The 23811-nt window shown below is 41.7% G+C and overlaps 1 protein-coding gene across 3 annotated transcripts in view; it reads right to left on the bottom strand.

Moving 5' to 3' along the window:
• PDE5A (phosphodiesterase 5A) overlaps window positions 1-23811 on the bottom strand; it is a 105977-nt gene that overhangs the window by 25095 nt on the left and 57071 nt on the right. For 2 of the 3 annotated variants that reach the window (XM_006274043.4, XM_014600786.3), the window contains exons 10-13: window positions 15843-16018; window positions 14277-14336; window positions 3761-3907; window positions 163-288 (exon numbers count right to left, since the gene is read on the bottom strand). In XM_006274043.4, coding sequence (XP_006274105.1) covers window positions 163-288; window positions 3761-3907; window positions 14277-14336; window positions 15843-16018 — 509 coding nt within the window. The remainder of the gene's footprint in view (window positions 1-162; window positions 289-3760; window positions 3908-14276; window positions 14337-15842; window positions 16019-23811) is intronic. The other variant, XM_019494862.2, reaches the window with a different exon arrangement.

The following is a 23811-nucleotide window of genomic DNA, read 5'->3' as shown; positions in this document are numbered from 1 at the left end:
TTTAAAAAGTTATACAGCCAGAATGTGAAGTATTCATCATGGACTTCAGTGGAGATATGGCAGAAGGACATAGTTCTTACTGAGATCACAATTCAGCCTATTCAAGTGTTACTGTATTTGGTGAACTAAGAAGGTCTTAAAATGAAAAATTGCCAAACATACCTGAATTTTACCTGATCTCAAGGCAGCAAACATACACTGGGCTGTATTAAATGCATGTCTCCAATTGTGATATGCAACATTTTTCCGATAATTTTTCTTCACACTTAAAATCCATCTGCAAAGAACCTGTAACAAACAGATCAATGTAAAATACACTACAATTTTATTCTTTTCACACAGAAAAATGAATACAACTATATTTTGTGGAAAATTTCCTCTTTCCTTATTCATTAGTAAATTTCAGAAGGCTGTGTTATATACTGAAACACTTCTTTAAGAGTAGGCATAAGGAAAATTAACTTCCCAAATTGCCAATTTGATATGTTTGCCAATATGATATTTTTTTCTATTTGGTTGACACCTGTCCATGGATAAAAGCAAGAAAAAAAGGTCAATTTCAGATGCACTGCTACTAAATCTAAATATAGGAATTCAACTCTTCACTGTGTCACCTCAGTATTTTTGTTTCCTATAAAGACAATTTCTAGTGAATTAAAAGGCTTTCTTAAGGGCTGCTTGAGAAAGAGGTTTGGAAAGTAAATGTGAGTTCAACTGTGGTCAAAGCACAAAATGAAATTTGGAAAGCATTAAGTATATTAAAGACTTTTTTTTTTAATGATGATGACCATATTTCTGGTATTATTACTCAGGAAAAAGCAAATGTGCTGGGTACTTTACGGAACAAAATTAAAGTTATGGCCTAGCCCTAGGTTTTAGTTGCATGAAAGTGATAGTTAATGGGCCAGATTTTCCATTGGTGTAACATCATCGTTTTGATGTAAATGGAGCTATGCTAATTTATACCAGGTGAGGATGTGACATCTGTTTATTTAAAGGAGTTTTAGTAGTCCTCTGAAATGGTCAAGCTGGTAGCAATGATAATCAACATCTTGCATCCCAGAAAAAAAAAAAAAGACACACAGAAAAGAACATTGCCAGCATACTTTAGCCTATTGGCTAATAATAAAATACATTTTGGCTTTTGATTTTGGGGTTTTTATCATGGAAAATCAGAGCTCCTCCTGTCCCCTTTTGGTCACTAGGATGCAGGTCCAAACCCCTCACTCCCAAGCCACAGCCCCCCCATCCCTGCTGGTACCCCTCACTTCCCTCCCACAACCTCTATAACCCCCCACAGCTCCGCTGAAGGGGGCCCCCAGCTGCCAGTGCTATGGGGCCAGGGACCCAGATCCATAGCCTCCTGACCCCCTGCAGCAGTATCTGGGCCCCAGCTGCTACCCATGGGAGGCGGCAGCCGCTGCAGCGGAGCAGAGCACAGAGCCTGGCTCCCCCTCCCCAATGGGTGGCACAGTCTTAGTGGAGCCCATTGTGGGGTGTGGATGCAGGCTGCCCACTTTGGGCTTGGGGCTCCTCAATCTGCTGCCCTCCCGCTGGGGCCTCCACAGCACAGTGGGTGGGACCCAGCTTGGCAGGGCAGAGTGGGGTTGGGTGAGGAAGCTTGGTGCCACCACTGACAGCTCTGCACTGCCATGGTGAAGTGCCCCCTGCACAACTCTGTGCTGCCATCCCTGCTGCTGCCAAATGGGCAGGGGTTGCTTCATCAGAGTGGCATGGGGCTCATGCCAGCAAAGAGGTTCCCCACCCAGCCCTGCTCTGCCTTGCTGTGCCAGGTCTCATCCGCTGGGCTGTGGAGGCCCCAGGGGGAGGGCAGCAGGGTGGGAAACCTGAGCCTGCAGCAGGCAGCCTGCCTCCACCCCAATCCTGCGCACAGATCTGTGGGGCATGCATCCCCTCTGGCCATGCATGCAGTGGCGGAAGCCAGCCTCATCCCCGTATCCCCTGTGGCTCGATCCTGCTCTGTGCTGGGGCCCTGCTGCCTCACTCCCTGCCAGGACCCTGCAGCAGCCCTAGCCCCAGCTCCAGCCGTGCCCAACCTCTCTCCCTCCCCTCCCCACAGGAGCCTCAATTGCTGCTCCCCACCACTAGACTTATCTGCAGGAGCTGCTCTCCAGGCTGCCATGTGTGTGCGTGTGTGCACATGGAGCCCCGTGCCTGAGTGCCTTTGTCCCACTCCCCCCAGCCCCTTGCAGAATGGAATTCCAGCCTGCAGAGACCTCTTTCCAAAAGCAGAAAATCTGCATTTCCCTCTGTTAAAAGGGAAAATCCATATTTTTTCAGTTTTTCTGCAAAAAATGGGAAACCCGGATCCCTGCTAATGAGCAACCCTTGTGCTCTAATCAGACAATAGGTTTGGCTGATCGGACAGGGAGTGGCTTGGGGGGATAAAAAGACTGTCCCTCAGGCTAGAAGAAGGGGCAGGACTCCCAGGCAGACCATGGTGGTATCCCAAAGTTCAGGAAAGGCAGCCTTTGTGGGTAAGGACAAAGAGGGGTTTTTTTTCCCCCCTTCTCTCCTTTTTACCCCTTGAGTGGTCCAACAAGGGAGAAGGATTAAGTTTATGTTGGTTTTGGTTGGGAGCACCCAGAGGAGTGTTATTTTAGTTGGATTTAAGTTAGAAAACACTAGAGGACCAGAAGCAGCTGTGAGGGGAGGTGGAGGCAGCACTGCACGCACATTAAAGCACTCCACAAGTCTAGCTCCTTGTAGGCAATGTAGTAATAGTGTGGTCACATCTATGAGATACTTTAAGTGGGCTAATCAGCACTAGTGAAAGATAGGACCAGTTAGTCTGCCCCCCTACAAATTAACCCACCTACAATGCCATGTAAACACAGCTACGCTGCTGCCAGTTTAGGAGCAAGCAATGAGGAGCAGGGTGGCATGCGTGAAGATGTTGCTGATGAGCACAATAAGTATACCATGTAGATGTGACCAAAGAGAACAATTCATCACTGACTTCTTTCTAACAACTATTCATATTGAAAGACTTATGTCCCATCCCTCAACTTCCTCTTAATCAGAGAAAACAAACATAATACATTTAAAGTAATGCTTTCCAAACTTCTTACTGTTCTCATTGCTCTCTTCCAGACTCTCTTCTATGCTTTTCCTAAAACAGGATACCTAAAACTGGACACATTATTCCAGCTGAATCTTCAGCAAGACCAGGCGAAGTGCAGCAATTGCCTCCCATGTCTACAGGCAACATTTCTTGTAAAGCATCTCAGAATAAGATTTGCCTTTTTTGAAACAGCATCACATTGTTGCATCTTATTCACTGTATTACAGTATCATCCCAGTTATTTTTAATTTCATAATTCTGAATGTGGTTTCTCCAATTTAAGTGCAATATTTTGCACTTATCTTTTTATGGACTTTAATCTTGCAGATTTGGGTCATATTTCCAATGTATCAAGATCATTATGCATTCTAATCAGGCATTCCATAGCATCTGCATGTATTCTCAGCTTGGTGTCACCCATTAATTTTATAAGTGTATTCTCTATTCCATCATCCAAGTTGTTAATGAAAATAAATTTAACAAAGCTGAAACCAGGACAGGCACTTGTCATGACACCAAATAACATGTCCTCCCAATCTGACATCAAGCCACTGGTAAACTACTCCTTGAACCTAGTTTTCAATTTGCACCCTCAGAAGGGTGGTAACAATGTTATCTAGACTTTGTTCCCTTAGTTTACCCTTTCAACATAGTACAGTTCTATAGCATCCATACCTCATGTTTCATTTGGAAATTTTGCACCAGGTTGAGATCTGTGAACATTCGAATTGTACACAGCGTTGTCTCAAAATCTGAAAGCTCAAAGTCACTGAAGCTGAAGTCAGTCAGGTTTAGAGACTGTGCAGATGGCACTACAGCAGCCTAGAAGAAAATAAATGAAAATGAATCGAGCAGTGGCAATCAGAGAGTACCCAGTACTCATGTCTTTTTGCATCAGACAAACATCAACACACTGAAAATTTCACCTTTGTGCTATACTAAAAGCTGGTGACTGCACCCTCTTATTTATCAGTCTCTTTGTTTAACATTAATTATATTTGAGTCACAGAATTAAGGCAAACCTTTTCTTGAGAAAAAAAAAAGAAAAACAGGTTACCCTTACCCTGGGCTTTTCTTCTGTTACCTATATATTCTAGGGTGACATCATGCCACTGATTTTCAAAAGGTTTTAGCAGCAGTCCTCCAGCAACCTATAGTAAGTATGTGTAAATGGTGATTTTTAAAACAGCAAAAAGGTACCTCTCTGACCCAAAGTCCTTGTCAAATTCCTACCAAACATTTCAGAAACATGAGAGCTCAAAAAAGAAACAGACAGAAAAAATACTTTTCTCCCAAGTTCACTCTCAGAAGTGGCTAGACCCATTCTTGCTGAGACTTTAAACAGAAAGGGAAAAATAAAGCGCCACAAGGCAGATAGCAAGCACAGAAAATTTCAGCATGTGAATGGGGTTAAAGTTCAGCAAAGTTATAAGCAGCTGAAAACAGGGGACTATAAGAGGAAGTGTCAGGCTACTTTAAGTACAGATGTCCCCTGCCTGCTTTATTTAGGGTAAAAGAAAAAAATCTAAAGCACTAATCCATAATATTTTAACAGTAGTCATATAATATACTCTTTGTTCAGTAAGATATGCGCCAAAGAGCATTTTCTCTCTCATCTTCCAGACACGTACTTGTCCTGTCCCTTCTCTCACTTCTGATTTAGCTTAGATTTAGATTGTAAGGGTCTGTGTGCAGGACCTGTCTTTCACATTACTCAGCAAGCCACATACACAACTATAGCAAAACACATGCAGAGCCAACATTATAACCCTGGTCTGACCTTTGAGGTTCAGCCTATGAAGTAACAGATGTGTTTTTCTTGGGGTATTATTGCTTTTACGCTAGGAGTGATTTTTCTTTTTAATAAGAGACCCTTAAAAACTGCTAGGAAGAGGATCATCCAAACTGCATGACTCCTTTTATCCGATTCTGTTCAATCCCTTCCTCTGTCCTATACATTCTTCAGCATTAATTTTAGATGCCACAAAGCCAAACCTCTCTCCTTTGCTCGTGACACAATCCAAGCTGACCCACCACAGGCTTAGTAAACATCTCTCCAGTGACCTGGAAACCACACTCTATTTCCAGATCTGCTACCTACCACAAAGTCAAGATATCCAACGCTACATGTTGTCACATTAACATTAATTACTTGCAACATGAAAAAAAGCAGCTGACACCGCTTTCAACAAATCACCTCCATTAATAGGAGCTTGGTTTGGTAATCATCATGTTATTGTATACTCTCATTATGTCACATTACAGTCAGGATTGAGTGGGACAATCTGGGAATCTGCAAAGAGCTAACAAATTGTTTGATACCAGGAACTCTGCATAGTGTCAGTCTGTAGAGTCCAGATTTTTACTACCCTGCTGTGTTTTGCTACCCTTCTGAGCTGAAACTTATAGGTGGTAACAGGAGAAATTATTGCACCTTGCTCAAGGTAGGTTGTTACATTTTTATGTTCTTCCATTTAAATGGCACACTGTCATACAAAGAGATAACTGTTGCCCACAACACCAGTTTTTGAAGTCTGAAATCTAGGGGGTAGCAACAAAAAACTTGATCACATGGTTGGAGACTTGGATCACGTGGCAGAGGGCATGGCTGGACCTTATCAAGCAAAATGGATCAGTCACTATCTGTTGAATAGTGAAAAGGCTCCGATAGCAGCAATGAAAGGGAGAAGGACAGGAAGTGGGAGATAAAAATGAAGATTAGACCAGATTAGAAGCAGAAAGTTGGTTGCAGGAGCAAAAGGAGACTATATTGTGGACGAGAAGCTGTGGAAAGAGGGAAGGAACCTGGATACTTTAAGTCAGAGTTAAAAACCTCTGACCTAACCCCAAGAATTCACAAGAGGGATGAGGCAGCTGAAACGCAAAAATGTATTTAGAGGCTTTGCTGTTTTGTCTTGATCTCTCTCTCATGATCTCCAAACTAAGGGGTAATTGTGTTACAAACCTTTGCAGAGCCTATGCAGATGTGCTTCAATTACTGTGGGTCCCTGAAGAGATGGACTATAGCCCAAAGTGCCCACAAGTTTAGAACTCTGAGAAAGGGTGAACTTAAGGATGGGTTGGGCAGGAGTCAGCAGCTGTCTTGGGGGCAAAGGGCAAGTCCCACTATCAGAGCTGAAAAAATAGTCTTTCCTTTAGCTTTTCTGGACATAGAAGTGTATGCAACTGCCCAAATTAGGGACAGTGCAAGGACAGCTGGATCCACTGAAACAGCATCCAAACAGCAGCCTGATGAGCATTCAGAAAGGAAGCTTTCCTGGGGCTGTGACAATGATCAGATCAGTTTCAAAGAAGGAGAGATTTTCACCCAAGTGAGCACAATCACAGACTAAAACATGGCCAACTACCTCTCTCCAGAATGGAAGACTGTATTCTGAAGAGGGAGTAGGTGTCCATTCCAACTATAACACTACTTGCAATTGTACAACTCAGATCTTTCTCCTAGTAGAAAGGATATCTTTTAACGACCTAGATTTACCTTTATTCCACACAACTTTTTGTACTTTTTCAATGTTATTGATGTACTTAAATCAGGAATACAGAATCATGAAGCTAAGGTTATAGAACTGAGATAAAGAAAAAAAAACAATCCCACAACTATACATTATTTGGCTTAACTTTGTTTCCTTCATTTTAGGTCCCACTTTGGGGGCCAGTAGAATATTCTCCAAGGGAAATAATCTAAACACACAGGAAACCTAGGCTAGGGACAGAAGTTACACATAAACTGGTATAAGCAATTGGAAAGCAATTCAAACCTGTAACACAATAGGGGTAAGTAAAGACAATCAAAATCTGGAGGCTGAATTAATTTAATCTTCGTAGGTTAGTCCAAGCCACTTCGATTGAACCAATAGGCAAGTGAACAGACATTCACTTTTGATTCCAGAAATACAGCCGCATGTCTGCAGTGGCCCAGGCCAAAAGCTGGGGGTGCTAAAGCACACCTCAGCTGGAGCAGACAAGGCTAGCCCATCCACCATGTGAGGGAGAGTTTGTATGGGAAGCACAAAGCATCCTGGGATGCTGGGGGGCTGAGAATTAACTTGAAACTGGAAGGGATCTGGGACAGTTCAATAAACTGATTTAACCTAATCAATTAAGTCTGATACTACATCCATCCAGGTTCATCTTAAACCAGTTTCAGCCATTTTGAAAGCAGTTCATATGCACTGAACTTCTGTCGTATTACACATCTGAACTAGTTTCTGATCACTTATATCAGTTTATATGCAATTTCTGTCCCTAGGCTAGAAGTTCAGTGCACGTAAACCACTTTCAAAAGGGTAGAAACCAGTTTAAGATAAACCTAGATGAATATAGTTATCAGAGGATGCATATACACATACAAAGGCAACTTAAGGCAACTTAAGTTAAGCCATGCTGGAGTGTACACATGTACAGCTCCTTGACATGGTGGCAGCCATCTTGTGAGCTAAGTCAACTTGACTAATACGACTCAAGATTACATAGCTTTGAGGTGTATAATCTTGCTCTGCATTTAAGTTGACTCTGCTTCATATACGTGTGTATGCTCTGACAGTTAAGTCAGCTTTAAACAGTTAAGTCAGCTTAACTGTCACAAAGTCAGTACTCTGTGTATGTACCCAGACTGAACTGATTCAGGTTAAATCAGTTGATTGAATTTCTGTCCCAGTTCCCCTCCAGATTCAAGTTAACTCATAGTCCCCCAGCATCCCAGGATGCTTTGCACCTCCCTAGCAAACCCCACTTCATAGGTTGGGTGGACTAAACTCAGCCCAAGCTGTCTGCTAGAGCCCAGGAGGGAGACATGCCTTAGCACTCCCCAGCTTCTGGCCTGGGCCACTGCAGACATGTGACTGCATTTCCAGAATCAAAAGTGAATGTCTGTTCACTTGCTTATTGGTTCACTCTATGCAATTTAGGCTAACCTGCCAAGACTGAATCAATTCAGCCTTGGGTTTTTTGACTGTCTGTACTTAGCCGTAATAACTTCCAAGTGATGTAGCACTGGGGTGTTATACATGTTCTCACAAGCCAGATTCAGCCCACAAAACCATTCCATCCAGCCCACTGGTAGTCCAGTGGGCTAACAGAAGTTGGGGGGCATGGCCTGCCATGGAACTTGGGGTCCCTAGATCCAGATGGCTGTAGTGATCATCAGCAGCCACCTGGACTTGTGCTGCTGCCTAAATGGAGCTCTGCACTGCCACCTGAATGTGTCTCCATTAAAATTGCTGCTGGCTTGCAGATCCAGCCCAGGAGGAGCCCCTGTGGTCCACATCCATTCCAGGGCCTAGGGTGAGTTTGATACCCTTCCTGCAGCATTTTTAGTGTTTTCAACTGCACATACAATGATTTAATTAACTAGGAACCACTGTTTAATTTTGCTTTCATTAAATCACCATGTTCTTCCACCTCCAAAGTACTGATAAAACAGAGATTACATTCATTCATTCATTCATTCATTCATTCATTCATTCAAGATGGTGAAGGTGGGATAGTAATTCCAAAGTCAGTGGAATATTATGATTCTCTGCACTGGAGGTTGTGCTCTTGTCCCCAGTAAAACAGAAGACATTTCAGAAAGACATTTAATCTGTCTGGTGCCATACTAAACTTGCAGAATATTATCCTGACTGTGTAAAGGGGTAGACAGAGGATATAACCCTGACTGTCTTCTTGCATGCTTTTAAGAATGCCTAATGCAATGTCTTACTATATCATTATCATTGCCACTGGGTACTGATCTTCAGAGGCATAGAAAGTTCTTTCAGCACCTGGAGCAGAGGTGGTGATGGGGAGAAAAGGAGTGGGGAGAGGCAGGGAGAGGAGCAGAGTCTTACCTTCCCTAGCTCTCTTTAATTGGTGGCAGCCACAACTGTTGTGGTTGCTGCTGTAGTAGTGTGGGCTTGGGCTGCTGCAGCTGAGGAACAGGCAGCAGCAAAGACTCCCTGAGGCAGCTCCTAGTGCCCTGTTCATTTCCCTGACCCCTCAGGTGCAGGACTTTGCCTCCCTTAGCAAAGCTTCACTGGGGTTGGAGAGGGGACATCATTCTACACACACTCACCTCCAGATACACTACTGGCATAGAACTGCGCCTGCCATGGCAAAGACTCCTGGAAGGAAGTGGCCATACTGGTAGTACCTCTAAATCGGCTCCTAGGGCTAAGGCCCCACTTGCCTCCCCCTAGATACACTACTGCTGACCTCCCCCCACATCTATATAAAGTGAAGTAAACACTAGACTTTCGTAACCAGATCTTCCATGAGGTAAAAGGGTAGATGCACACAGTGGGAGCTCAAGAGAACATTTTCTTATGCTCATATCCTGACCTCTTCTATAATTTATCTTTTTTGCTTCTCCTGGTTTTGCTGCCTACATAGAAAAAGAGTACATTTCACTCAAACTGAGAGACAGAAACCCCAATCTTCCAGCTATACACACCTTACAGACCTGAATTTCAGTTCCGAGACACCAGAGACTATTCTCCCCTTTTCTATTTCATAAAAGTTATGACGCTTGTTATCATTTTACTCTTGATTCCTAGTCTAGAAGACCACTATATCTTTTAAAACCAGCACTGGCTTCCCAGCTGACCATTTCTTCCATTTCACAATGCTTTATTTTTTTGTACCATGGGAAAATTATAAAATAGCTTGCCATAGAAGACTACCTATTATTAATGCCCCTTCTCAGCATAACTGCGCTGTAACAAGCTTACTATATGAGTAATGCTTACTATATTTGTTTATTTAAGTATTGCAGTAGGGCCTGGAAGCTTGATCAGGGATTCCACCACAAAAGACTTGTTAGTCTATGAAAATGGCTACCAAAAAGCATATCTGGCAGTGACAGCATATGCCTGAGTTCAGAAAGAAACCTTCTTCAGGACAATACCTAAGCACATGATTAACTTTTCAGCTTGTGTTTAAGCAGAACACTACAAATGCAGTCATTAATGCCATGGTTTTCTGAATCAGTACCTTAAACAGATTAAAATTAAAAACAGAAAAGTCATTTTAACCGATAGACTGAAATACACATTCCTAACAAAAAAAAATACAAGTTTTAGTAACAGATACCCAACATTTAAGTTAAAACTAGGTATAGATTACCAGCCAAACAAAAATGTACTATTTCATCTTGAGAGTTGTTTGACCCTGATTTTTCCTAAGCAGCTGCTAAGTCCATGAATGTACAGAAACACCAGATGGCTTCCAAAAATATGATAGATATGATAGCAGGAAAGTTTTCTAACATTTCCTAGTGCTTCATTCTGCTGTTAAAAATGTAAATAAACAAACAAAAATGTGTCCAAGTACAATAGAAATGGTAGATGCTGGCTACAGAGTTTTAAACAGTAAGATTGGTATTCATCCTAATTTTAGGGAAAAAAACTTAAATTCATACATCAGATAATGGACTGCAAGACCAGATTTAATTTCTGAATAACCATCTGTAATTGTTTTAGATTAAAACCTCCACTTAGTGACTGTTCTAGTTGTCAAGTTAGACATATTGCAGAAGTTTATATTTCCAATACATTATCTTACTGGCCAGCCTATAAGAAGTGGAGTGGTTCAATCAAAGATAATAAACATGAATATTCAATGTCAGACACATGCATGAATATATGCTAAGGCTCTATTAACAAATCTGCTATGAAATACTACTGGCACAAATGTATCCAAGAATGAACTCCTGCATCTTTTTATTTGGACTTTTATTGTTGTGGAAGAAATAGAAAATGGCAACAGAACTAAAAGGGATCATCTCTGGGGGAAAGGGAAGAATTTGTTTTAAAGAAGAGATTTCTGACATTTAGAGAATCTTACCTCTAACAAGCAGATTTCCGAGGCCAAATTTAGTCCAAGTGATGCTACTGAAAACTGGAGTTGTTGGAACCATTGTGTACCACAACTTGCACTTTTGACCTGTCTTTCCTTACTGCTGAAAACCAGTGAGGAATAACAGCATCTATCATGACTGGTTACTGTCAAGGCTGCAATACTTCCTCTCCTGAGGGAAGAGGCTACCAGTTTCCCTTAAGGAAGCTGTTGTGTGGGTGTCATTCAGTTCACCTCCCCACACCTCCAACCACACACCTGATTTGCTATACTGTCAACCTGGCAGTGACTGACCAGTATCTATTCCTGTCATTTTTGTTTAAGATTCTGTGGAAAAGTCGTGGGCAGGCAAGTCTGAGCTCCTAGGACTTCCAGATCTCCTGAACTTGATCACTGCCCTGTTTACATGCAGAGCACAGAAACTTGTTTGTTTGGGCAGATGAACTAAGTGACAGACAAATACCAGGTGTCCACATTGATCTCTCAGCTGCCTTTGTTATGCTAATCATGATATTATTTACATACAAACATTAAAGAGTACTTACTGATGAGAGTCCCCCTTTAATGGGTGACTTTCCTGAAAGGTCCCGCAGTTATTTTCAAGGAAATCTTCAGTGCCAAGGAATGTCTTATGAGGCATTTCACAGAGGTCTCTCTTGTGCCCCTTCTTGTTCAATGTGTAGATGAGTTAATAGGAAGAATTAATGATAAAACTTGGGCTGCTGAGTTTTCAGCATACCGAGTGACAGCCTGCTCTTTGCAAAGGTGCTTAGGAGGGTTTTAGGCATGGATGATGATTAGCTGAAGGAAGCTCAATTTCGCTCAAATAGAAGTGATGCTGGTTGGAGGGGAACCAACTGGAAGGCATAACAAGCAGCATACCTGCCCCTTTGCCTTTGTGAACACACCATTTGTTTTATAAGTTAATGATCTGGGGCATTATTAGACGCTCCAGATGCTGTCAGACAATCGTGTAATGACTAGGACAGCTTATTTGCCCAGTATATGTCTGGGCAGGAGACTGAGACAATTTAGTTTGATTGTAGATCTAGTTATTGTGATCATCATTGCCTTCATCTTCTGGAGGATACATTTCCAAAATATGTTCACAATTTCTTCCCTTTTGGACTGATGCACATTTCAATCTAAAGAGCCTTAAGGTATTCCCAGTCAGCTTAGAAGAGAGAGACCATTTCTTTCTTTGTATGAGGCTGACATAGTTGGCGTCAGTAGCAGAGGCTCATTTCCTACCTACCCCCAACTTGGTTTACAAAGGCTTTGTACATTGGAGTCAACCCTCACCCTTCATTTCTGCTGATTTCCAGAGTATGCTGTAAATCGCATCTTTTTCTCCAGGCTTTTGAAAGAAGGTGAAAGCTCTGTGGGCTGGGGCCTATGATTGCAGTGTCTCATATTTTTCATTTGTGGCTCTGGGGAGGCTGCTGTATTAAATTTTTGTTTGTAATGGCTGGATTATATTTTTAACATACAGAAAGCACCAGCATATGGTATAGACAGCAGAAACCTTTCTTTTTAGCACAAATCAACATATCATAATAAATATGCAGTCATGATCGATAGTAGAAGTCTGCTGATTTGGTTGGGGTTCTTTTCAAGATGTTAAAAACAGCATAAGTAGTGATTTTTTCCCCAAAAGTATTTAAACTTAAAATGTTGAAAGATACAACAGAGCAGAAAGAAAGATCTGTTCTGAAAAGCAGAAACTCTAACAAAGGGGTTGACGGAAAGAGGGACAGAATAACCATTAGACATTCTTCATGGCCTTCCAATCTCAAGGTCGGGAGAACAGTGGATTAGTGATGTCTGAATTTGGGGTCAGTCACCAGATGGCTGGGGGAGAACTGGCCACTGACAGCCTTGCTGCTAAACAGCCTGCTAGCTTATGCCACTTCATCTGTTACTATTTTGTGTTCTCTAGGATAACACGTATGAGACTATAGTGATGTAAATGTCAAACTCAATGTACACACAAAACACAAATTCTTGATGAAGTCAATAGGGGGTGTCTTTATAAATCCAGGGGCCAAATCTAGCCGTAACATTGTTTTATTACATAAGTCTGTAAAGGTTTTCTAAATTTAGTTTTTACAATCTTTTGACTGTAATTTCCAGTATCAACCTCCAACTTATCCTGGAACTCAGAGAAGGGAGCTAGCAGGAAATGAACCCAAACAAAAATTTGAGCTGCATGGGAGCTAGGTATTGAGTGGTAAACTAAACATTAACGAAGGCACTTGCAAAGATGGGAGCAAAATAGAAAGCACACACAAAATTAACTGAGCAGCAAATTGAACATGGGAGCTCTAGAGGCAACAGAATCCCTTGACATTAAAATGTTCCATGAAGTCAAAAGGCATGCCAAAGTATGAAATATCTGCTATCACAGTAACAAAATACTGCACTTCCATAGCATTTTTATATCAGACATTCTCAAAGCACTTTATACGCACTGCTGAAATACCATGCACAACAGGCCAAGGTCCAAAAAGTATATTTAATGATGGGAGTATCATGCGGTTCAATTTGATAATGAAGAATGTGGTGATTGAGTTCTCCAAGAAAACAAACAAACAAAAAATCCTACAAAATAAAAACACATGACAAACAGTGGGCAGTAGCAACAGAAGTGCAAGAGGGAAAAAAAGAATGAAAAAATGGCTGGACCCAAGCCTGAAGCCACATGATAATTTCTCTTGGGGAAGAGTATGTTAATCAAAGTATCACACAAATACTCATTCATCAGTAAAGTGGTTTCAACTTAAAACAAACCAACGGAAAAAAAAAATACCACACAATGAACAAAGGCAGGGATTTCAGTAGAAACGGTATCTGTAGTACCATGACTGAAGAATGGTATTTCTGTTATGGAAATCCTGATGTTTCAATTTATTTTCATCCCAATTTGTACAAAGAGTCAAAACAATGAGACTTTTCATGGAAGGAAGAGTTCTCAACATTCCCAATTTTTTATTCCGAGTTACAAGAACACTGTGTGGGTTAGTCTGATGTTAATCATCATGTCTGCCTAAACTGAGAACCTCTGTTCAAAGTCTGTCATGCTTCTGTTCTCCCTATGGTCCAAGCTTTCTAGCAAGACTACATTGCTCATGACTCACAAAGGCATTTTCCTGCTGTTCTATGATGTACCAATGCAGCAACAACCCTGCTTTCGTAGTAACTAAGACTCCTCCAAGCAACTAAGGCATTTTTTTTTTACATGCCTGGCATGTTTATCAGTCATATCCTCATAAAGGACTGTCAGTCATCGTTACATTAACAGAATATTTTATAAATAATAGTAAAAAAATTCAATTACCGCTGTTACCTGCAGCTCCCTCGTTTCTTCTTCAGCAGCTGAAGCATGATATGAGAGGACCTACAGAAGAAGGAAAGAAAGAGCCTTGAGTACAAATGAAAACATGCAATGTAAGAACAACCAAATTATTGGGGTTATTTTAAAACACAAAGATTTCAGACTGCAGTTCCAATTTTGTTATACATCATATTTGGACAAACACTTGTACCTTTGCAAAGATCCACTGACTTTAATGGAGCTCTGCACAGGCACAGACATATACACATTCACAATGCACCAAAGAATCAGGGCCGATATATGTAATTTACCATTCTCCCATTGCGTGAAGGCTTGATATAGCCAACCAAGGAAGAAAACTTAAAACAGTTTTGGGCAAAGAGTTCTGATTTTCTTTTATTTTCTTTATCTCTGTGGAAAATTTTCATGTCCTGATCTCACAGACACATAGCTCATGGAACAGCTATAATTACAGGCCTGACACTGCTGTCGTAATAAGACCTTTCTTTCAGGAGTTTGTAACTTAGACAAAAAAGAAAATTCTGCCCTGGATAAAACTTAGCAGAACAGTCTGAGAGAAAATATTTTTGTTTTAAATTAACAAAATAAACTCGTGCTTTTTTTTTTTAGTTCAGAGAATAAAAGAAGAAAATGTTACAGGGTTGGAGATGTATGTAATTTGTTGCATATACGGACATATATATACACGCAACAAAACATTTTCAGCTTTTAATGAGAAAATGTTTTCATCATATAGTGAACTCTATCTCTAAAGAAATTTTATTTTTAGATAATAAAACAGTTGAGTACTAATTTATGATGTAAGTAAGTGGTCAGACCTTACTTTTAAAGATCTCTGCCATTGCTTTGACGGCACTGTTCTTATCTGCACAATTTAGAATGCTTAGATCCAAGTTAACAAGAGAGCCATCATGTTTCCTTTTGAGGCTACATATTCCACATTTTACAAATTTTGCAAAGATACTATTACACATTGAATATTAGCAGATCCAAAGTCTACCACATTTAACTTTCTGGCTTACAGTTATCTTCCAAGCAGTTTAGCATCTTAGGCTAGAACCTCCTTTTAATACCCTGGTCATTACAGTCAACAGTAACTGATTCAAAGGCTATGACCAGATGATGTTCATGCCTGATATGGTTTGATGTAGGTAGAGGAAGTTGCAGAAAGCCTACAGTAACGCTGCTGTTACTCTCCATGCTGGTTTGTCTAACAGACTGAGCCAAAATCATCAGAGAAAACCTCAGACAAGAAGAGGAAGCCCCTAATCCTCCAAACCATTTCCTCCTTCTACGCAATAGGACAAACCAGCTATGCTGATCACTGTACCCAATGTGCAGCCTAATGTTTAGGGAATGCTGTGTTCATGTCCACCACTAAACCCCAGGAGTGCAGTTAAAATACAACAACAAATAAAATACTATGCAGGCAAATGCAGACAAGAAGCAAATCAGTACCACCCCTGTATAAAACACTGGGCCAAATTCTGTTCATATATTTATACTATGTATGAAGCCAAATAAGGGCTGCCTAGATTTTGGGCTCACCTCTAGTGTCACCATCTGCTTGGCCATGGCTCTCTCCACAACTTCATACATTTGGGTATTCTGGATCCCCAAACCACAAAAGATGACAAAAGCTTCCAAAAACTGTTCGTCATTTCTATTGAAAGCCTTGATTTTACCTGAGTTTTCTTCCACCTTATTCACAAGCTGACACACACCTACGACAGGACACAGGAAGTAAGCAAGTAATAGACAGAAATAGGCAAAATACTACTTTGTTATATGAACGGACACAAATATCTCTAAATTTTTATATTATATAAAACAAAAAAAATGCATTTAAGGTAATTACTGCGCATACTACCCCAAAGTTTACTAGAATTATTTTACTGTGCTCCTGAATAAATACTACACTACTACACGTTGTTTTGTGGAGATCTATGAAAGTAGAAATATAGGTCTGTACAGGCTGGCTTATTTTGCAAAATTCTACAAGGTAGTTTTCAACTTGACTTCTATTATTAATAGTACTTTAGATTGATTTAATCCCTAAAGACAATTTGTCCTTTAGAGGCTAATTAGATTTTTGTTACCATGCCAAAAGAACATTTATGAATGTCAGGATAGCGGTACACAGAGTTTGCACTTCCTTATTTGAACCAGAACCGGAAAGCTAAAAAAAAGTGAACCAAGTAAAAATACCTAAAATTCAGGATAAAAGTTCAAATCAAAGTTCTGATTCTACAGAGATATGGTCTCTCCTATTACAACCTGACCCAAAGTATAACAAAGTCACTGAAAAGCTAAAGTTAGGTTTGGATCAATTCCTAAATTCAGATTACTTATTAATACAAAACAAACAGCTATATTTGTTATCGCAGACTCTACTCGCTTTGTTTAGGAATACGAATAGAATTTTCTCTGTTTGTGAGCCTCTAAGGTTTTGGACTATGAAGGCAAACATTGCTGGATCAAATGCAAAAAAATAAAAATAATGTATATATATTTAAATAGTTTGCTTGGGTGATTATATCTATCGATTGATCAATCAATCTATATCACACACACAAGCAAAAAAAACACCATTACAAAATGTAAAATTATGGCAAGGTAATACAAAAGATACTCATTACCTTTACCATACTGTGCATTATATGATATAGATGAGAGGTGCTTAACTCCCAGCCCAAGGGCCAAATGTGGCCCCCAGCACTGTGTCATTCAGCTCATGGAGCTCCCTACGGATCCATGAGAGCCCTGTGGGCCATGGCTTTTGCACTAGATCAGGCACAATGGTGCAGGGCCTGATCTTGGCATGCATGGCCTGGGCAGGGGCTACATGAGGTATGGAGCATAATCCTGGGGTGCAGGCACTGACCAGGGGTAGTGCTGGGACTAGTCCCAGCTAAGCAGGGACAGTGCGGGGCTCGTAAATGCAATCTTGGCATTCTGGAGCTGGCCAGAGGCAGTGCAATGCCCTGGGATTTGATCCCAGCCTGGTGGGGCCCCAGAGCCTGATCCCAGCTAGGCAAAGATGGCATAAGGCACCAGGGCCTGAGCTTGGCACATGGGGGTGGTGGTGTTGGGCCTCATCTAGCCTGCAGGAGCAAAATCTAGAGCACACCTGATATAGATAGTTCATATCCCCTATTTACTTGAATCCAAGACTAGGTTTTCTTCCCCATTTAACTGGGGGGGAGGGGTGGAATAAAGTTCCTCATCTTGGATCTGAGTACAAGGTGCTAGGGGAGGCAGGCAGGTGCTGCAGCTCTGACTCCAACCCTGACCTGGAGTTGGAGCCACAGTTGCTGCCTGCTCCCCTGACATCACTGCCTCTGTCCTTCTGCCCACACCACACTGCCACTTACCCTCTGGCTCTGACAGGGCTCCAGCAGCCCCACTCTAGCCCAGGGCATGAAGTATATGGTTGCCCTGGCCCCAGCTTGGTAGCAACAGCAGTAGTGGTGGCAGCAGCTCTGGCTTGGGCTTCAGCTCTACGTGGCTGGAACTGGTGCCAAAACAACCATGTGCTCTATGCGGAACTGAATCCAGAGGGCAAGCAGTACGTGAGGCAAGAAGGCAGGTACTAGAGGTCAGGAGTTAGGCTGCTTGACTTCCACATCACCTGCTCCCTCCCTCCCCCACTGCCTGTCACCTATTGCTACAATGGTAGGGGATGAATTCAAGACCCTCAAATAATTATATTCTATACATAGAAAATAACAACAAATGTATATCTTTTCCATGTACAGAATCTCATTATTGGAGGGTTGTCTTAAATTCAAACTCGACTTGTATTCAGGTAAATATGGTCGGAAGTAACATATTTAACCACTAAAACAGGAATAGCAAATACTATTTTGTGCAACATGCTCAACATATATCACTATTGGAAGATTGTGGGGTTTTTTGCTTCGATAGAGTTATGTTAAAATTTGCACAGGTAGAAATGAAACTAACATTTGGACCCCTGCCTTTCTGTTATTTATTATGCGCAGCTATGAGGCCAGATCCTCAGCTATTCCAGAGCAGTGCGCAGGTTACAAGTATTGGATTATAATGGAAACTATTTTGCAACTACTTCAACAGTGGGTGTTATCAACAGCTACTTTAAGACCTGGTATTGAACTAAGGATTCGTTTGTTCCCAACTAAGAAGATTCTCAACTAAGAAGGTTCCCAAAAGTTTAGCAATCTATACTTTCAGTTGAAAATTACTTGTTTCAGATTAAGGAAAAAATCAACAAGAAACATGCTAAGAGTCTCCATGTGCCACTACATGTGCATCTTCTCTGCTATAATCTGTAGCAATTTGGAGAACAAAATGGTTTTTGCATGTATAGGTAGACTAAGTTGCTAGAAGTATGAAGGATCTGTACACAGAACAGTTTCAAACCTGTCTATACATAAAAGCCATGGGTTTGGGTTTTGTTTTTTTTTTGCCAGATTATGCCTTGTTTTTGGAAATTCAGCCAGGACCAGATCATATTCTCATTGGATTGATAAAAATGTTGTAATTGATGGATAAGTATGGGAACTGTGCCAAAATGCTTTGATCCCTGATTAAATGGAAACTTAAGGCCCTACTACAATACAAATAACGCAACACACTACAATAAAAATAATGCGCAACAGCAATGAATGAGAATTCACTGGGAGACACACTGATTTAATCCTAGGGAGAAAGACCTGATCTAGCATTATGCTCTATAGAGGGTATGGGACAGTCTTGTAGATTTCATATTTTCAACTTCTTATTTAGGAAACTAATTTCCCCGCTTAGGAAACTAGTAATTTCTATAGCAACTGTGATGTAATGAATACGGGATATGACTTTCAGCAGTGAATAAGCCACAACAGTTGATGGTTTCTTAAAAACACAGATTTTATTTTCATGTAAATGTTGCTATTAATAAAAACAGGAAGAATTACAGTAAATGTAATGCATGATCTTATAGGCCAAATACTCTAAATGGATTGTTCTCAAAGTTTCCACGAGTTGTTGCTAGGTCCATTTCCAACAGAATTCTGGAGTTTTGCAACATACTTAAAATACCTCAGAAAGATTTTATAAAGTTGCCACTGCATACTTAAAGGATGCAGAAGCAGAAAAAAGGAGAACAGAAAAAGTCTTTTTGTAAATACTCTTGTTCCACCTGAAAGAGACTTGCTTTTTTCAGGTGGAGAAAGCCTCTGTCACAGAAAAAAAAAGATCTCCGGGCCATTTAGCTTAAACATAAAATGGAGTCATATATTATACTATTCCTGAAAATCAGAGAAAATGAGAGTTGAAAGGGAATTCAGGATGTCATCTAGTCCAACCCCCGGCTCAAAGCAGGACCATCTTCAATTAAATCATCCCAGCCAAGACTTTGTGTTGCTAAACCTTAAAAACCTCCAAGGATGGAGAGTCCACAGTCTCTCTGGGTAACCTGCTCCAGTGTTTTACTACCCTCCTAGTGAGAAAGCTTTTCCTAATATCTAACCTAAACTTCTCTTGCTGAAACTTGGGACCATTGCTCCTTGTTCTGTCATCTGTCACCACTGAGAACAGTCTAGCTCTATCATCTTTTGAACCCCCCTCTTCAGGTAGTTGAAGGCTGCTATTAAATCCTGCCAGTCTTCTCTTCTCCAGACTAAATAAGCCCAGTTCCCTCAGCCTCTCTTCAGAAATCACGTGCCCTAGCCCCTAACCATTTTTGTTGCCTTTGCTGGACTTTCTCCAATTTTCTTTCTGTAGTGGGGGGCCCAAAACTGCACACAGTACTTGAGATCTGCCCTCGCCAGTGCTGAATAGAGGAGAAGAATCACTTCCCTCAACCTGCTGGTAACGCTTTTACTAATGCAGCCCAGTATGCCATTAGCTTTCTTGGCAATAAGGCCACACTATTGGTTCACATGCATCTTATTGTCCACTATAACCCTCAGGTCCTTTTCTGAAGAGCTGCTTAGCTCTGCTTAGCCAGTCAGCCCCCAGCCTGTAGCAGTGCATGGGATTGTTCCATCCCAAGTGCAGGACTTCGCACTTGTCCTTAATGAACCTCGTGAGATTTCTTTTGGTCTAGTCTTTCAATTTTTCAAGATCTCTCTGAATCCTAGCCTTACCCTCCAGCATATCCACTACTCCCCCAGTTTGGCGTCATATGCAAACTTGCTGAGGGTGCACTCTATCTCATCTTCCAGGTCACTGATGAAAATAGTGAACAAAACTGGCTCCAGAACTGACCCCTGGGGCACTCCACTTGATACCGGCTGCCAATTAGACATCAAGCCATTGACTACTACTCCCCGAGCTTGATGATCCAGTCAGTTTTCTATCCACCTTACAGTCCATCCATCCAATCCATACTTCCTTAGCTTGCTTGTGAGAATGTTGTGGGAGGTTGTATCCAAAGCCTTGCTAAAGTCCAGGCATTTCACGTCCACTGGTCTCCCCACATCCACAGAGCCAGTCATCTCATCACAGAAGGCAATCAGGTTGGTCAGACATGAGTTGCCCTTGGTAAATCCATGCTGACTGTTCCTAATCACCTTCTTCTCCTCCAAGTGCTTAGAAACTCCTTGGATTCCTTGAGGACCTGCTCCATGATTTTTTCGGGGTCTGAGGTGAGACTGACTGGTCTGTAGTTCCCTTGATCCTCCTTCCTTTTCCTAAAGATGGGCATTATACTTGCCCTTTTCCAATCATCTGGGACCCCCCCACAACTGCAATGAGTTTTCAAAGATGATGGCTAGCAGCTCTGCAAGCACATTGGCCAACTCCTTGAGCACCCAAGCTGGTCTTCTGCCATACCTGCTTGTCTTCCTGCACCTTCAGTAAGGTTTCTTTAAAGAGCAGCCAACTCTCCTGGATTCCTCTCCCCCTCGCACAGGTTTTCCAGGAGATCCTGCCCATGAATTCCCTGATGGAGTCAAAGTCTCCTTTTCTGAAGTCCAGGGTCTGTACTCTGCAGCTCTCCTTCCCTCATGATCCTGAACTCAATCATCTCATGGTCACTGCTGCCCAAGTTGCCATCCATTACTATTCTCTACCAATTCTTCCTTGTTTGTGAGCAACAGGTCAGGAAAAGCACAGCTCCTAGTTGGCCTCTCCAATTCCTATACCAGGAAGTTATCCCCAACACTCTCCAAAAATGTCATGGATTGCCCATGTTATATTGCCTTCCCAACAGGTCAGGGTGACTGAAGTCCACAACAAGAACCGGGGCCTGCGATCAGGAAACTTGTTAGCTGTTATCCACCTCATCCTCCTTGTTTGGTGGTCTACAGCAGACCCTCACCACAACATCATCCTTGTTGCTCTCTCCTCTGACCCTAACCCAGAGACTTTCAATAGGCCTATCTCCAATTTCATATTGGAACTCTGAGCAATCGTATGGCACTTTTACATAAAATGCAACTCCTCTCCTTCTCCCCTGCCTGTCTTCCCTAAACAGTTTATACCTATTCATGACAGTGCTCCAGTAATGCAAGGTATCTCTTATATAATGCAAGGTTATTCCAATCATGTCATAATTCCATGACAATGAGAACTTCCAATTCTTCCTGCTTGTTTCCCTGTTTCTGTGCATTCATGTACAGGCACCTCAGGTAACTGATTGTCCTACTTTCTCAGGAAGAATTAGAACACCTGTCTTGTTGCCCCCTCCTGTTTGTGCTTCCTCCAGGTCACCCATTGCACCACTTACCTCAGGGCTTTGGTATCCATCGCCTGGCAAACCTAGTTTATAGCCTTCCTCCAGCGAGCCTATCTGCAAAGATGCTCTTTCCTTTCTTAATCACATGGATCCCATCTTTTCTTCCTTCTTCAAACAACATCCCATGGTCAAAGAAACCAAAGTCCTTCTGGTGACACCATCTGCACAGCCATGCATTGATCTGCAGGATGCATCCACTCCTGCCCAGGCCCTTCTCCCTTGACCAGAAAGATCAAGAAAAATATCACCTGAGCCCCTCTCCCTTTCACCCTTGCACCCAGATCCCTGTAATCACTCAGGGTTTCCCCAGGCAGTATCACTGGTGCCCACATAGATGAGCAGGTTGGCTTAGTAGTCAGAGGGCTGGATGAGTTTCAGTAATCCTTCTGTGACATCTTGGATCTGGGTTTGGGGCAAGGGTCAGATCTCCTGAAACAACAAGTAAGGCCAGCAGATGGGTGTCTCTGTCCCCCTCAAAAGGAAGTCTCCAACTACTACCACCCACTGCTTCTTCTTGGTGGCAGTGGTCTTGATCCTGCCAACTTTGGGGAGGCCTGGCCTGTCCTCCTCCACCAATGGAACATGTTCCTCCTCTTCTGTTCCCAGGGCTCCATATCTGTTCTCTAAGCAGACTGCTACAGGTATAGATGAAGATTTCTGCTTGTTGTTAGAGCAAAATGTCAAGGGACAACTTATCCTTGCAATATTTCAGATCCAAATTTGCATTTGGAAGAGCAAGTCTCACTGAGAATTATTAAGACTTTTGCTCATTCAGAAGTTTTGAAAAAAACCACCTAAATGGACAGCTTGCTTGAGAATATCAATCAATTAATCATAAATTCCCACCAAAAATATTAGAAAAACTAATATGAGAGCATGAATTTTGTCCTAAACCAACAAGTATAGTGCAGACCCCCCAATTAAAGCTTTAATGATCTGAATCTCCAACTCAGCTCTGGTTTTTGGTAGGTTATTTAAAATAAGACAGTATGTAGTTTTCCCAATTTAAGAAACTAATATCAAAGGTAATTGTTGAGAACTAGGTAAGTAATCTATAATTCTTCTCTATCTGTCGCATGATATTTGTGGCTAAATACAATCCACCTCCATAAAATGAGCCCCCTAGGTTCATATAAGAGAAGCATGAATTAGATAATGTATCCCCATTCTCTAAATGCCATCCCTTATATATATTTGCTGTCCTACTCCAGTTTTTTGCATCCTTCCTTTGGGTGGGACTACATAAAATTTGGTTGACAGGTGAAAGGATAAGGAAACTGCATGGCAGCTACTGGTGAGTTCCATTTATATATTCTTGTGGAACTGCGTGCTGTTGGGAATGCAAGTATATATGGGGCTCCATGATTCCTTGAGGAGGGAGGTCCTAAAAATCAACACCCCTGAGGTACAAAAGCACAGGAGCTGAAGGGCCAGATCCCAAAGCTATTTAGGCACCTGCCTCCCATTAGTCACCTTATTTCCATTAAAATCAATAGGAGTTAGGTACCTGACTACGTTTGTGCATCTGGGCTTTGCACCCATTTTCAAAAGTGGCGCAGACATCTAGGAACTTAGTGTTTATAGACATGCTCTGAGAGGCTGGGGCACTTTAATTAGCGCAGGTCTGAGACCCACATGAATTAAAACATCTGGAGCATCATGTGTATCAGTGTCACCAGGCTGAAAAATGGCAGCGGGGCACTTAGAACTAAAGCTCATCGAACCTTTAGTTTAAAGCACCCCACCACCATTTTTCAGCACAGGGACGCTGATACACATGACACTGGAGTACTCTGGAGCACAGTAATTACTATG

Source organism: Alligator mississippiensis, chromosome 2, assembly GCF_030867095.1.
Source record: "Alligator mississippiensis isolate rAllMis1 chromosome 2, rAllMis1, whole genome shotgun sequence".
NCBI classification, from domain to species: domain Eukaryota; kingdom Metazoa; phylum Chordata; order Crocodylia; family Alligatoridae; genus Alligator; species Alligator mississippiensis.
Note: the sequence above shows the minus strand (reverse complement) of the source record. Positions and strands in the feature narration are given on the sequence as shown.